Here is a 16074-nt window from a genome sequence, read left to right as displayed (position 1 = left end):
AGATATATTTGAATGCAGCAAACAACACCTAAATTAATAATTAAAAATGAAGTTCTTGACAGCAATTGATTAATCATAAGCTTTAATATTTTTTTGTTAAATGTTAATCGTAAAAGTGAGAAGTTCATTGTTCTTCCAATTGCGTCACTTGTCTTTGTGCTAACCATATCACTGTATTTCTGATAACTAAATAAACTCTTTAAATATGCGTTTAAGAACGTTTTGTTTACTTTCGTACGCAATCAAGTAGTACTAGATATGATTGATAAGAAAAAAATTCAAAACTGCTTTTTAGTGCACCTATACTTAACACTTTTGAGGAAATACTAACGAGAATAGTTATTGCTACATATATATGTATATATAACTCATACATACATTCATAGGCTTGGAGTGGCATTGAAATTTTGCCTTATGTTATCTACAAAGGACCACTCAGTTTAGTTATCAGCATTCATTGTGAAATCGAATGATTTGAATTTTGTGTAAAAAATCCTGCCTATGTATAAGTTGTGGATATAAGAATTCTAAAATTATGAAACAACTTAATAAATATGATTGAGCATTAGCATGCACAAACAAAAATGTAACCTTATTATTTGTCACTAAATTGCAAGTGAAAACTATTTTGCTCTATTGGTAGGATTTGATTGATCATATGAATATTAAAATCAAAACAAACAAAAAAATATCTCGTGATGACTACCCTTAAAGTCAATCAAATATTGCGTTAATTTTGCTTGCTTACAGATAAGCAAATAATCAGTGTCGCTGGTAAAATTAGTAAATAAAAAAATACTCACTAGTTGTTGATTTGCCGATAAGCAAAGCAATGTAAATACCATGCGTAAATACAACACATACGTATGTACACAGATTATCTATATCACATACAAAAATTAGTTTGGGCCACACCCACGTTCATTGCGGTTTATATGTACATATGTATGAATGCATGTACATATATATTGGATTAATATTTTATAAACAGTATATTCCATTGATATTAAATCTTACAAAAATTATATTTTCATACATACGTACATTTGACATAATTACTGCTTATCTCCATATAAACAGTTCATTTATGAATGACTATTATACCAGTTTAACAGCGTTTTAGCCACGTTGGGCCTACGTAAATATGTTCATACATATTTGTATACATTTAATTTGCGTGAATCATGTCATCATTGCTCTTTGCATATACGTATGTACTCTCCATGCTCTGTGTGGGTCAGCATGGAAAAAAGAGAAACTTGTTTTTATTATTCACCGATGAAATTTGTTTGTACTTGCTTGCTAAAATGTGGCGTGATTTTGCTGTATACATTGGCAATTGTACAAATAACAGTCTTGGCACACAGCTCATCACCGAGTGGAATTTTGTTTACGCCTCTCACACATAACACACATAACATTGAATAATAACATAATTTTAGTTACCCGTGTGCAGCTTCGTCATCATGGTTAGTAGTATAATCATCTATTTCGGCAAATTATACTAATGTAAAACAAAACATCAACAAAAACAAAATACTGAGTAATAACGATAAAGTTTCACTTGTATTAATGCTTAAACTTGTAGTGGTGTTATTTTAAAGTTCTATGGCAGTTCCTATATTTCCATACTAACCGTCAACTAAGGTAAAAGTACAGCACGTGACCGGAAAGTTCTATTGATAGCAACGACATCGGCAGATATAGGAAAATGCACATAGACTTCAGTTACATACATAGTTTGCATTAAATGAATGCAGTTAGCATAGCAAGTAGACGCGCCTCGCCAGAAAGGCGACAAACCGACTGAAATAATCTTAAAGCAAATATTGATGATTATTTATAGATTTATTTACATATGCATATAAGTATACTAATTAAACTACTTGCTAACATACATATGTTAAAGAGTACTAAGATTTGTGAAGATTATGGCTTGTTACTTGAAAACGATTATCTAATAACACAATATTAAATAAATTTTTGATACATTTTCTAATATAAATTAACTGTATTTTTATACCCTGAGCAGAGTATATTAAGTTTGAAAAGTTTTGTAACACCCAGAAGGAAACATCGGAGACCCTATAGAATGTATCGATAAATTGAGTCGATTTAGTCATGTCCATCTGTCTGTATATACGCGAATTAGTACCTAAGTTTTTGAGTTGCCGATCTGAAATTGTACACACGTCCTTTTCTCCTCAAGAAGCTGCTCATTGGAACCGTCGATATAGGATTATTATACAATATAATACATTGAAACCGAAAGGTCATACAAAATTTAGAAATATATTTTATTTTAGGAAAAGTAAAAAATTCATTCATCACTGAATACCTTTATTTGTTTGGTGTAATTTTTTTTGAAATTTGACTATTGAGCTCAATATTAAATGACATTTTTAAATTTTAAAGTTTGGAATATGTTACGTTATTAGTGGCTAAATCTTCATTGGTATATGCTTTGCTTTAATTTCTTACTTCTAGAATTATTTTAACGTTAAATACTGAATTTTTTGTTTTATTTTGTACCTATCGCCTTCATACGACATTCACACACTGCTGCTGCCGGAAAATTTTACGAAATAAAGTATTTAAAAACTCAACCAAAAATATTTACATATTTTTACAAACACTTGCTTATGTATTTGAGTATATATGCCTGTTTGCTGCTGTCGTGTCAGTTGAATAAAAAATACGTCTAAAAATATTTTAAAATAACTATAGAAAGCAAAAAGATGACTTGCAAATTTAAAAATATTTGTCTGTAAATGCTTAGCGGCATACACATGTATGAAACATAATATATTTTTATAAAACAAGCGCATTGTTTGTTTACAATTAAAAGTTGTTAATTGCATTAGTAAATATTGTGAGCTTTCCTTTTGTTTGTGTATTATTACAAGCGTACACATATAGCCACATAGCCACGTTTATACTGGTATTCTCGAACATTTGTTAAAAGTGGCGTGATGCTACGAATATGGTATAAAAAGGTAAAAAGAAAAACACTTGCATAAAAAAACTGAAAATGCGGCGCACGAGTGTGGATAATACCAATTGTTATTGTATGTTGCCAAAAATTCATGGCATTTGCATTCTGCATTTCAACGCCACGTCATTACATTTCGTACATAAATTAACATAGGTACATTTAAATCGCCTAATTACGTTTAATTTTGTAAATGTAACCATTTCTTACACTTTACATATACATGCATATGTATGAATGTATATTTGTCTGCTCATATTTATACGAAAATGTTTTCAAAAGATCTTTATATGTACATGGAGTACATATAGAACATAACTTAATGTCAATATATAAAGAAATCAATATGTATGTGACGACCTTGCCATTTTGCTCGCCAATTAATTAAAAATCAATGCGAAAAACGTAAGTTACTTGTTCAAACAGTTCAAAGGCGATCGAAGAAATTATAATTCAAAGGTTACTCGCTGCAACCGTGGAATTTGGCTGGCCAAAATTTAGTCGTTTCGAAAATGTACGTAATATTTCGTAAATGGCGCATCTCATATGCATAATCAAAAATATATGCAAGTAAATAAAAAATATAAATAAATAAGTATTCTACATGTATATATACAAGTATGTATATTATACTCTTACTATATAACAGTATGTATATTTATGCTGCTACATTTGGCGTCCCTTCGATTACATATCTCAGTTTTTGAGACATCAACCTTACACACGTTATTTTCTTCCCAAGTAGCTGTACATTTGTCAGAACCCCTAATAACGGACAACTATAGCATATAGCTGCCATACAAACTGAACGATTATAATCAAGTTGTTACAGTGCAATAGTTTTTTATTTGACACGATATCTTCACAAAATTTAACAGAAAATATTCCTACTCATTTTAGCAGTTGCTTCTGCTTTTCTGTACTGAAATTAATACCAAAACGAAAACTTACTCAAAAATCGCACGTCAGTTGCTTTTCAGTTATATATTCAACAATTTTACATGTAAATTTTACTAAATCATTCTTTCTTTAATTAAATAAAAATTTATTTTATATGCAGATATACATTTGTAGTTGTGAAGGCTCCACCTCAAGCAGTGTGTTTGCACTCAATTGATGTCATAATTAATATAATATGTAGTTAATGCAATTATCAATCATATAGGATTTGCAGTACTTAGTTATGTAAATAGTTTTAACATTAAATAACAAAATGTGTTATAGAGCCTGTGTGTTTTTGTAATTTTACTTGTTAACTAAGTTTATCTAACTTTAAAAGCTTTACTAGCGCTCAAAGGCTAATGTGCGCTTGTAAAAAGGGTACACATTGCATATACAAGCGTAATAAATTCATAAACTCGATGATCAAACCTATAATTATAACATTTGCAACCCTGCCATTTGACTTCCCTATACTAGTTAAACTATTACAACAAATATTACAATGTAAACTCACATAAAGCTTTTGTAATAATGGAATTACTTACAATAAATACATAATGTATCTTTATATATTCGCCAAAAACATTACATAACCTTAAAATAAACACTGGACCGTTAAAGTTACTTAAAGGCAGGGTTGCAAATTTTTTTATAAAAAAATTTAGGTTTAAAACTAAAACTTTCCCAAAATTGGAATTAAAAATTAAAAGTTAAAAAAAAAGATTGAAAATTTAACTTTTAATCTAAAAATTTTGGGATTAATAATTAATATATTATTTTTATATTTCATCTTTTCATACATATATGTATGTTTACATATTTTTTTTTAAATAAAAACGTTCATTTATTTTTTAAAAATAAAAACGCTCTCTCCAAATACAAGTATGTTTACGTCATTTAGTACCACCACCTACAATATCTTGACCTTGATATTCATCTTCGCTCTCAAAAAATATACATATTTGTATTCATATTCGAATTTCTCCACGCAGCAATTTAATTTGTTCGCACTTTGTACTTTATACTATTGTACAAAAGGATTTCAAGACAGGAAACGTGCCAGAAATAAACAACTTTGTCGTTAAAAAATAGCGGTTTTTCATTTTTTACTAGAAAAAGTTTTTAGCAACTCGAAACTGTTCGCATTGTGTCGTTTGTTTAACTGTGCTTTATTTCTGTTGTTTATATTGGCACTTTTCCAAAAATAAAAAGTCATCGTTAAAAAAAAACGATTTTCGAAAGTTGAACAAGCAAAAATAGCGAACAGCAAAAAACGCATAAAATGCATTTAAATCTTAACGTTCTATGGATATGAAAATGTAGCTACAAATGTAACTAAAAATATAAATATAATGTACCATATGTAAGTATGTGTTTTTGCAACGTATCGTTTTTGCTATATAAGTATGCGAAATTTGTTGTTGTAGTCACGCCCCCACAAATCTCTCAATTAATGACTTTAAGTACAAGAGGTGTGCAGCAGCGAAAGATGAAGAAGAAATGCATTAATTTTGACATTCCTCTACCGTGTGGGTGCAGCAAACCCTAGCAAATTCACGCTTGATTGCTAATACTAATTGATTTAAGATCTTATTATGCTTACACATTCCGCCATTCATGTGCTTTTAGGAAATATAATTTATTTCAGTCTTATATTAATTTTCCTTTTTCTTTTCATAAGAAATTTTTAAGAATTAATTCTACGCGTTTTTTGCTTATAAAAAGATAAATGTCATTACATATTTCTCTTTTGTTGGGTCGGCAGCTTTCCTACGCTCTTCATTTTTTTTTTTTTAGCTCTACTCATACAACTGTTGGTAGCTTTCGGCCATAACCTCTTCACTTCTGCATTTTTCACAGGTGTAAACAATTTTCTTTCACCACCTTTTGCCCATTCACAAACTCTTGCCCACAGAGAGCATACTCACAGATGCATGAATGCATACACACATACACATACATTCACTCATACAGTTTATTTCTCTAAAGAAAAAGTTGTAAATTCGGTCAGTTGAAAAATGCATAGCAAAATTGTGATAATTTTTTGTTTTTGTAATTGTTTAGGCGCTATGTCTTTTGTATAGAAATACGCTCATACAAACATACAAATTGTGTAGGTAACACTGTATACAAGTATTAAATGCTTACGAAAGTATTCGCATTGGGTAAACGAACTTTCTCTTTTCCGCCTTTCTTACTCGTAGTTTTTTTTCTGCTAGTAAATAGTTTTGATTTTTATTGCTCTTTACGGGTTTGTTGACATTTGTTATAGTAGTAAAAAATGTTTTGATTTTGCATTCAAGAGTGGCGCTTTGCTACATTAATTGGTGTAGTAGGCTCATTTGATAGTTACCTAAGTGTGGTCGAAATGACCATTTCATGGTTCTTACTAACTACAAACCTATCGAACTCCACTACCTTTTGTATTAATAATGAATTTCGCTCAAAAACGCTACAAAGAGAATTCTTTTTTTTTGCTCAGAATCAGTATTTTTCTGTTCAAGCTCAGACTCGTTTTATTACAATTTATTACAGTACTCTGTGTTTTATCGACGAACAGTAATAATGAACTTTTGCATTTGTTGATGAGCATATATACTTTGCTTCCTAATTCAAGAAAAATATTTGCTTCTGCCAAGAATATTGTCACGGATCATCGTCCACTCATGCCATTCACTCACTCATCTTTAACAGCAATGTTTATACATGTAAATGTAAAGGTATTTGCCAAAGCAGATTTGCAGTGATAATCTGACAAACTTATTTTTAGCATTTCCGATCTTTAAACATATGTACATACATATATTCATAGGTACAAATGTAATATTTTTTAAGTTTTTTTGTAAATTTATTTTTATTGGTGTTTTTTAAATTTTATTTTTATTATTTGATTAAATTTTTTTTTGCAAACTATCGTAAATTTCTCTCAATTATTTTCGGAAAAATTCAATATACATTAAATATGTACATATATGAGTATTCATTCAATTTGATTTGCTCAACCTTCTGTTATGCTCAACATGCAAATAACATTATTCTATGCTAATTACAGGGGGCATGTTAGAGCAATTAGTAATCGGCTGTTATTTACAGTTTGTACAAATAAGTTTTTAAATTAATTCAATATATTCGAAATTAAATCAAACGCACTAAAAAAGCAAAACGCATTTATTCGAAAAGTCTGCGCAAACAAAATTATTATGCAATAATGGAGAGAATACCACCACAATTAAAATCAGAAAAAAGCAGAAGAAAATACGCGAACTAAATCGCCAATTTATTCAATGCTATTTGTCAATGGAAGTTTTTTTTATAATATATGCAAAAAATTATTTGCCAGACGTTTTATTTTACATTAATTATTTTGACCGCCAATGTTTTATTTTTTTTCTCTCGATATTTACTCACAAAATTTTACAGCTGGAAAATTTTAAGGCCGTTTTCACCAGCCTCGAACTTTGCATATTCATATAATGTATTGTTTACACTCGTGAATATTTGCAGCTGGTTAAAACTTTCCAAAGTTTCCTTATTTATGCATTTAGTCAATGGAATTTTAGAAATTTCTAAATGAACATTTTATTATTTTGGAAAAGACGCAATATTAGTAAGTTGATTATTTTTACAGAAACTTAGTTTAGATGAATTTAATTGCATTCAATAATATTGCAATCGTAACAATAAGATTTATGCTATTGCGCTCAGTTCATACATCAGTTTATTTTTAAAAGTGTTTTTCTCAAAACTGCATTTTTCGAATTTGCTTAAGTGATTACCCGGTAACAAATGATCCAATCTTTATCACATTTTTCTGTATGTTCTCTATATCCAGAACCAGTTTTTTGATCTCATCAAAAATTGAATTTTGGCAGGCCAAAAACAACCAACATTTTTTGTAAAATTCAACTTTTTTAAACGCCGCCATTTTGCCAATTGTTGATGTTTTTCGACCGGAGGTCATTGTACGAAGAATATATTCTAGTAAGAATTGTTTTTAGGTTTCATCCACGCAGAATTACTGCAGCCGTGGAGGACCTATCCTAAAAGTATGTATTACATTTTAAAATAATTGATTTAATATCAAAAATTGCCTCTTTTAGAGTGTCACACTACATGTACCCCTTAAATACATTATAGTTTAGCTACCAACCTGTTGAATACTATAACACGCATTTACTTAGTTGAGTGTTTAATTTTTTAGGGCTTCATTATTTTTGAATCATAGGAAAACTAATTTATTATACAATAGTTTATAGTAATTATAGACAAATTTGCATTATTTTCACTCAAAAATTCGCTATACATAAGCTAGTTTTGCTTTACGATTTGCACGTGAAGTGATTGGAACAATAATTTGAAAACTAATAATCTATATATTTTTAATTTTACAACAAATATACATGTACACATTATTATAATTTTTTTTTTTTTTTTTGTTTTTTTTTTTTTTGAAAAATACCGAATATAATAATTGACAGATATTTTGTTAATTAAAATCCATTAAATGATTCATATTATCAGACTATATGTATGTTTATGTTCATGCATATTTGTGCGTTTACATTTCTTCATTTATAATCAAATTAACACATTATCAACATATCACACATTCATTTCCCATTATCACATAAAGATAAAGTAGTTTAATCATCAGGCATCAATCATAAATTATGACTACATTTCCACACCAACAAGTGCACATCATAATTTTAACTTTCAATAAATAATTATAAATCACATTAGTGATGATCTCTGACAAACCAAAAACCCACTTAAACATGTGATTTGCATTATCGCTTGACATACAAATAATGCCTTTCACGTACCAAACATATATGCACCTTTATTACATATATTATCACATACGCACATACGTATATTCGTATATTATACATATGTATATAGATATGTATATATTCAGTGTGGTTAGTACCAATGTCGGACCATCAATTTAAAAACGACTCTATTATAGTTTTCACCTTTTGTACGCTTGTACCTTGTAAAATGCAAAAACTGCAGAAGTGGCGGAGAATGTATAGTAGTGCGTTAAGGCGATGCAAATACCACTATTTACTCGTTCAGGTGTCTGGCTCTTAAAGTGACGACCGAGCACCGCCTTCCATAGCAGTGCAATTTGGCGCATATTCACACCCTAAACCGCCACGTACATATGTATATACTCGTATTTTGTAGTAGCCTAAGTGCATGTCATTGACCGAAATGTATCTCTCCCTCTTTCCTTTTCTTTATAAATGTCGCAGTATGTTTATTTGTATGTATGTACGTAAATGCATATCAGTGTAAATTTTCAGAAGCCTCCATATGAAAAATGTAAAATGCTTTAAGCGCGGCACATTCCTATATTTAAATACAAATTTTTTTACGAGTGATATAAAATATCGTGTAAAAATAGTCGATTAGTTTTTGAGATATCGATCTGAAATCTTGAACACGTCCTTTTCTTCGAAAGAAACCGCTTATATCGGATCACTATAGCCTACTGCTCCCATACAAACTGAACGATCGGAATCAAGTGCTTGTAAGGAAACCGTTTTCATTTGACGAAATATGTTCACGATTTATTGTGAAAGTCAGCGCTACCATCTCCGAACAAATTGTTCAGATCAGACCACTATAGCATATAGCTGCCACAAAAACTCAACGATCGGAATCAAGTGCTTGTATGGAATTTTTTTTCGTTTGGCAAGAGACTTGCACGAAATTTGGCATGGGTTATTGTCTAAGCCAATAGTGCAATCTCCGAAAAAATTGTTCAGATCAGATCACTATAGCATATACATATGTAGCTGCCATAAAAACTGAACGACCGGAATCAAGTTCTGGTAAAGAAACTTTTGTATTTGTGAAGGGTATTATAGCTTAATGATAAAAAGTCAATGAGTTAACACATTTTATTAAGTTAAGTTCAACGTATAATTAAACTTGTTTGAATAAATTAATATATAATTGGAATACAAAAAATTTGTCGAAATAAACCGTAAGACGTTTATTGACATCAATTCCAATATGTTCAGAGACTCGAATGTGAAAAAGATTCATAATGATTTTATTGCTAATCGACTAATGACGAGGAGACTCAAGGAGGCAGAGATTTTGAATTTAATTTTTATTTCTTTAACTATTATTATTTTATTTGTATTTTCGGAAGAATGGAAGAGTTCGCTGTTAATTAATAATAAAGACGATCTCACAGTTATTTATTTAATATTGCTTTCGAGTTTTTCTTTTATTTTCAAAACTATACCGGAAGTAAATGGTTAGATATTATATTAGAGAAATGCGAGTATAATAACAATTACTATTACTAATCTTATTAATTAATTTTATTTTATTAAATTTGATCGATTTGATCTCATTCCGATTTTTTGTTACATATTTATACAAACTTTTCCTACAACGGTACAAGTTCAACTCCAGCGATTTATTTATTTATTCTCTCATGTTTCACAATTAACTGTTGCCCGGTCACAAGACCCGCCAACAAATCTAGTAAAGTACATGTGTACTTGGTACGTATAGAATTGTATGGGTGGCAGCATTCTGACATTTATTTCGCCGTTGCCGGCTTTGCAAACTGGTTCTCTTGAGCACATTGCCGTACTATTTTTCCATTGCTGCTTTTTTATGATACTCGATTTGTGTTTATGTTTTAATGTGTTGCAGTCTGCAGTTTTAAGTTTTCTGTTTTGCTACTATTACTTCTTTTCGCAACTATAACTTCATCATTAGGTTTGCTTCCTTTGACTTTAAACACAACTGACTGATTAAAAAAATAAAATTTCCGCTTCTCGACTTTTCGATTGTGCGTTACGTTTTCTCATTTTAGCGTAGAATCCAAATCCACCTTAGCCGATTAGCTACCTCAAGAGCAACGAAACCGTCTGTAAGTCAGTGAGTCAAGCCTTCAAATCATCTGACAAACACAAGCAAAAGCATGCTAAATTCAATTTTGCTAAATGGTATTTATTTAAAAATATCATTCCTACCCACTACATAGCAGCTCGTTGTCTTTCGACTTGCAATAACGCAATCTTCTCGTTTATGAATGCTTACGTGTTGACGCGGCATACCAATTGTACGCTTGCACATATTTGCATACACATGCATGTATGCATGTCTGTAGATGGATAGCAAACAGTGCTACCTAGCTTTACCAACAACGGCCCCAACCAATTCGTTTTTAGCGTTTCGCCTTTTCACGGTTGGTATTTTTTTCTGCTTATCGTGCTCACCACTGTTGGCTTGCTTTGCCTACGTAGGCATCGTTCGTCCGTCAGCGTTGTTTGCCATTACGTCACTTATTCATTGCTGGCTAATACCGGCAAGCGCTGATTGGTTGAAAAAATCGTACGATAAATTTCTCATAAAAAGACCCAGATAACAACGAAAATAATTAAATACAAAAAGTAAAAAAAAAAAAAAACGCGAATATACAAGTAGTAACAAAAGCAGTAAAAACGTATGATGAAGAGCGCAAATGGCTAGATTAGCGGGAAAGTGCGGGGCAGTGCGCCCCTTCGGGTTTGTTGGCTTATTGGGGTTTTTAGAGTGTAGTCGTTGTGGCCACGTTGTGTGTTGAAGGCGGTTGGCAATTATGGGCAAGCAGTCGGCTATCTTGTCTGTTGTCTGACTCAGCGCTTGCACTCGCAAACTTGCTTATAAAACATGCAGTTTAGCGAACTAGTTCTGTTACTCATTGTGTTTTTAGGTACATAAATATATACGTAGTTCATATACGTACATATTTATACTTGTAATGTATGTGGGTATATATGTCACTTGCTATTTTTGCTACTCTTCCGTTTACTTGTTGCGTTTTCCGATGACAGTCAAGTTCTCTCAACCATGCGCCACGCTACGCTTTCATTGACTCTCCTAGACTTTTTTGTATGTGTTTGGTTTTATTCTGTTCTAGTATGCAGCTAAATGTATACAAACATTAAATACTTAACCTGAGTAAGTTCTTTTTATCGTGATTCCAGGTAAACAAATATTTGTATAAATGTGTGCATGTATTAATTAACTGCCGCAAAGTCTTGAAGTACGTGCATACACATCTTCAGATACACTAGAGCGGGTGTTTGGGGAGTCCAAGCGCACAAGCTTATCACGCTCGCAGCGGAATGTGCCTTTACTTTTTTATTTTGATGTGTTTTTTTTTTTGTTAGAATAGTATTTCTTTTTGTTGTGACTGGGCGCCACATTACACATATTCTAAATAGCCTATCATATTGTCATTCATGTGATCTATTATCAAGGTTGTGCTGACGCATTGATAAGTGACGCTTTTAGCACCCAGCTCATTAGATTTTATGCCGCTCCCACACTCCGCTGCCAGTAAGAAGATAATGAAGTATTAAACATATGAATGAGTAAGTAAAAGCATTTGAAATCTGTTGCTAACTCAAAATTAGACAATTAAAATGTATCAAAATTTATTCAAAACAGTTTTATTATCTCTGCAACTAATGGAATCAGACTGTTGAGTTATCTGATTAAATTGGATAAAAAATTTACTATATTTTGTTAAGCATTATTTATTCTAAATAAATGACACTTAACAAAAAAAACTCTATAAATATTTTCCCTATGATAAGCGAAGCTCTAACTTCCGTATAAGGTGCGGGGTTTTAAGGTAAAATAATGGATAATTAAAGTACATATTACAAAATATTGATGTGCATTACATATGAATATATCAAGCGGAATAGGTATCTCAACTATATATATCTGATCAAATATGACCCGGACTGCCAATATATAGGCATTCAAGTTTAATTCCTTAAAAATATTTGTATCTAAATCCTGCAATATACCAAAGCTTGTCGAATTCCAAGCACACATTTGTGAGTGGCGTCATAATAACGATGCTCTCTAAGAAATTAAAGAGTATTAGTGACAATTGTCATCACTTGCTAAAACCGGTAGAAGATTAAATAAAGCTACGTTTATTACAAATTCAACATTTTTTTGTTAAAAAGTAATTTGAAAAAAATTCTAGCTATACATTTTTAAATGAATATGTACATATTTACACGAGGCTTTACTAGAAAAATTCTTTGGTTAAAACAATATTTTTTATACTTAAATGTGTTCGATTCCACAAAACCCTTTTTGAATTCAAAAATATGCTCTTCAGCGGTTTTCAGAAATATTTTACCAATGAAAATTAGTTACGCCAAGCGACAGCTTGCAGCAATTCTACCAAAGTAACTGAAATAAAATAAAAGTATTTAACCGCAAAAATCAAATCATCTGAAGGTTAAATGCATATCCGCATAGCAAAAGATGAACAAAAGGCGAAATGTAGCTGCAAGCAAAGCTTAAGCCATCAGTAAATGAACAAATGCATAGTTTAGCTACAAATTAATTGAAAGACGCTTAAACTAGTTTTACTTAATTAAGTTTTGTGTTGCGGAAAGAAAATAATTTGCCAATGATTAACTGACCGTTGCTGAAGCAAGTGAACCGCTTGAGTATATAACAATACATATGTATGTATGTACATACATGCATACTTTATGTAGGTATACAGCAGTTTTTCAATGAAACAACGCCGAGAAAATGATGATAACTAAATGCGCCTAAGAATGATAATAATTAAATGTCGCGTGCAACCTTGAACACCAAGAGGGCCTGCAGTTTGAGATGTCGCCTCCGAATAGCAGTTGTGGTTTTTATAAAGCTTTCTCAAAGCGAAAAGGCATACGCTTGCCGGCGCTATTATATAGAGAGACAGACGCCAATGCACTGTTATTGCATGACTACTCGAATTTAATTGAAACTTTTGCTTGTACAATACTGCACCGATTTCTTAATAAATAAAAATTATATAAATTTAATTATAAATCTGCAGTAACCGCATTAGCTGCATGCCTATGTGTTGATGGCAGCCTAGGGCTCAATAAAAGCGAGTATTCCTGGAACTATGAGCGTCTTGTTTGTAAAATTCCAACAATTTTCACGCTTAAACAAAAAGCATGGTATTCTAAGCCAAACCATTAGCATATTAGTTAATAAAAAATTGTATGACTTTCTTCAAATAGCGCCACTTGTGCGAATATCACACGATAAAGAAGTTGAAAGTGTCAATAAAGTTTCCATGAAAGGTTCGCAAGTCAGATATCATTACACACACGCTAAGAGTAGCAAACGCTTGCTTGTACTTTTTAATTTTTTTCTTATTTAAAAATGAATATATGTATGTACATATGTACATATATACCTACAATCAGAGTGATTGCAATGAAGTCAACTGTGTTAATTAAATATGATCATTGTAATTATCATTACTGTATGGTCATGTTATGTGCTAAAATTAGAGTCGTCGGGCATGCGGCTCCAAAGCTCGTGTGGCATACATTCATTTTGCGATGAAGCTTATGTTAGCTACACACCTCAATGCATTCGAAAAATACTGTTTAGAGAAGAGTTGCCAGTTGATATGTATGAGTTGCCGAATGTAGATGTAGAAATATCAAAATATACATGCTTATAGATGTATATGAATCCTAAGCGACCTTGAAGACCATCTTTCACGAATTTATCGTTTAAATATACGTTTCGCACACTGCACCGAAGCTGTAATACGAGTACCTTTAACAAATGCATTTCTGATACCATAAAGGTGTATAAAAAGTTCTTTATCTTGATTTTAATCGGTCAGTTTGAATGGCAGCTATATTCTATAGTGGTCTGATCTGAACAATTTCTTCGGAGATTGCATCATTGCTTTGGAAAAGAATCCATATTCAATTTCGTAAAGATAATTTGTCAAATTAAAATAAAATTCATACAAAGACTTGATTCTGACCGATCAGTTTGTATGGCAGCTATACGCTATACCCGTCGGTTCATGCAAATGAGCAACTTCTTGGGGCGAAAAGAACGTGTGAAAAATTTCAGAGCGATATTTCAAAAACTGAGAGACTAGTTAGCGTTTATATAGAGAGACAGACGAACATGGCTAAATCGATTCAGCTCGTTACTCTGATTATTTATTTTATAAAATCTATAAGGTCTTCGATGTTTCCTTCTAACTGTTACAAACATTGTGGCAAACTTAATATACCATGTTCAGGGTATAATAAGCGATTACTAATTGTTCAAAGAAAATCATCAATTAAAAACAAGACATGAATTAAAAACAAATATTTTTTACAGGACATCTAATATCACTCGCAAAAAAATGTGTATTTAAATATAGGAATGTCCCTTAAGTTTCAGTTTCTGGGTGTTACAAACTTCGAGACAAACTTAATATACCTAGTTTAGGGTATACAAATAGGAATAAATATCAAATTTTGGTCGAGATTGTGTCTTTGTTTTAAATATTATACAAATACTTTAATTTAATTTCATTAAATTAATATTTTTTTTTAAATAAGTAACCTTCCTTTTAAAATTGTAGATTTTCAAAACTATTTATTCTAATATATTTTCTTCTTGCTCTGAATATTTCAGGTGTTTTAACAGATATACAAGCAGATTTTAAAATCGGTGACGATGATGGTGGTCTTCTACAGACCGCTTTTGTGCTCTCATATATGGTTTGTGCGCCACTTTTTGGCTACCTCGGCGATCGTTATTCGCGTCGTTGGATTATGGCCATCGGTGTATTGTTATGGTCGACAACAACGTTGATTGGCTCATTTATGGGCGGCTTCGGTGGTTTCATCACATTCCGCGCATTAGTGGGTATCGGAGAAGCTTCATATAGTACCATAGCACCCACCATTATCTCCGATTTGTTCATACACGATTTACGTTCGAAAATGTTGGCGTTATTCTATTTCGCGATACCAGTTGGTTCCGGATTTGGGTAAGACTTGAAATAATATGAAATATTCCTTATCGAATATGTTTTTTTTTATAGTAATTAGCGTTATTTATATTTATGTCGTTGATGTGGTTTTTTTTTTTTTAATTATAGTTTTATTTATTATTATCATCTCAAATCTGCAGTTCTAGACTTGTTAGCTGTCGCAATAACATTAATAAATTTGATAAGGAATTTATAAATATTTTTATACTACTTTATTTATTTTTATACTTCGCATTTTATAAATTGTACATAAACGTATATTTCTTTCTGTTGAGTCATTCAACCTTAGATGAAT

The 16074-nt window shown here is 31.2% G+C and overlaps 1 protein-coding gene across 3 annotated transcripts in view; it reads left to right on the top strand.

Annotated features, from left to right (window-relative positions):
• Positions 1-16074, top strand: part of spin (Protein spinster) — a 29042-nt gene that overhangs the window by 1379 nt on the left and 11589 nt on the right. For all 3 annotated transcript variants that reach the window (XR_004977941.2, XR_004977940.2, XM_014247398.3), the window contains exon 2: positions 15419-15776. Coding sequence is in view for 1 of the 3 variants with exons in the window: in XM_014247398.3 (XP_014102873.2) it covers positions 15419-15776 (358 nt within the window). In the remaining 2 variants the exon portion in view is untranslated. The remainder of the gene's footprint in view (positions 1-15418; positions 15777-16074) is intronic.

The sequence above is a fragment of the Bactrocera oleae genome, chromosome 4 (genome assembly GCF_042242935.1).
Source record: "Bactrocera oleae isolate idBacOlea1 chromosome 4, idBacOlea1, whole genome shotgun sequence".
In the NCBI taxonomy this organism is placed as follows: domain Eukaryota; kingdom Metazoa; phylum Arthropoda; class Insecta; order Diptera; family Tephritidae; genus Bactrocera; species Bactrocera oleae.
Note: the sequence above shows the minus strand (reverse complement) of the source record. Positions and strands in the feature narration are given on the sequence as shown.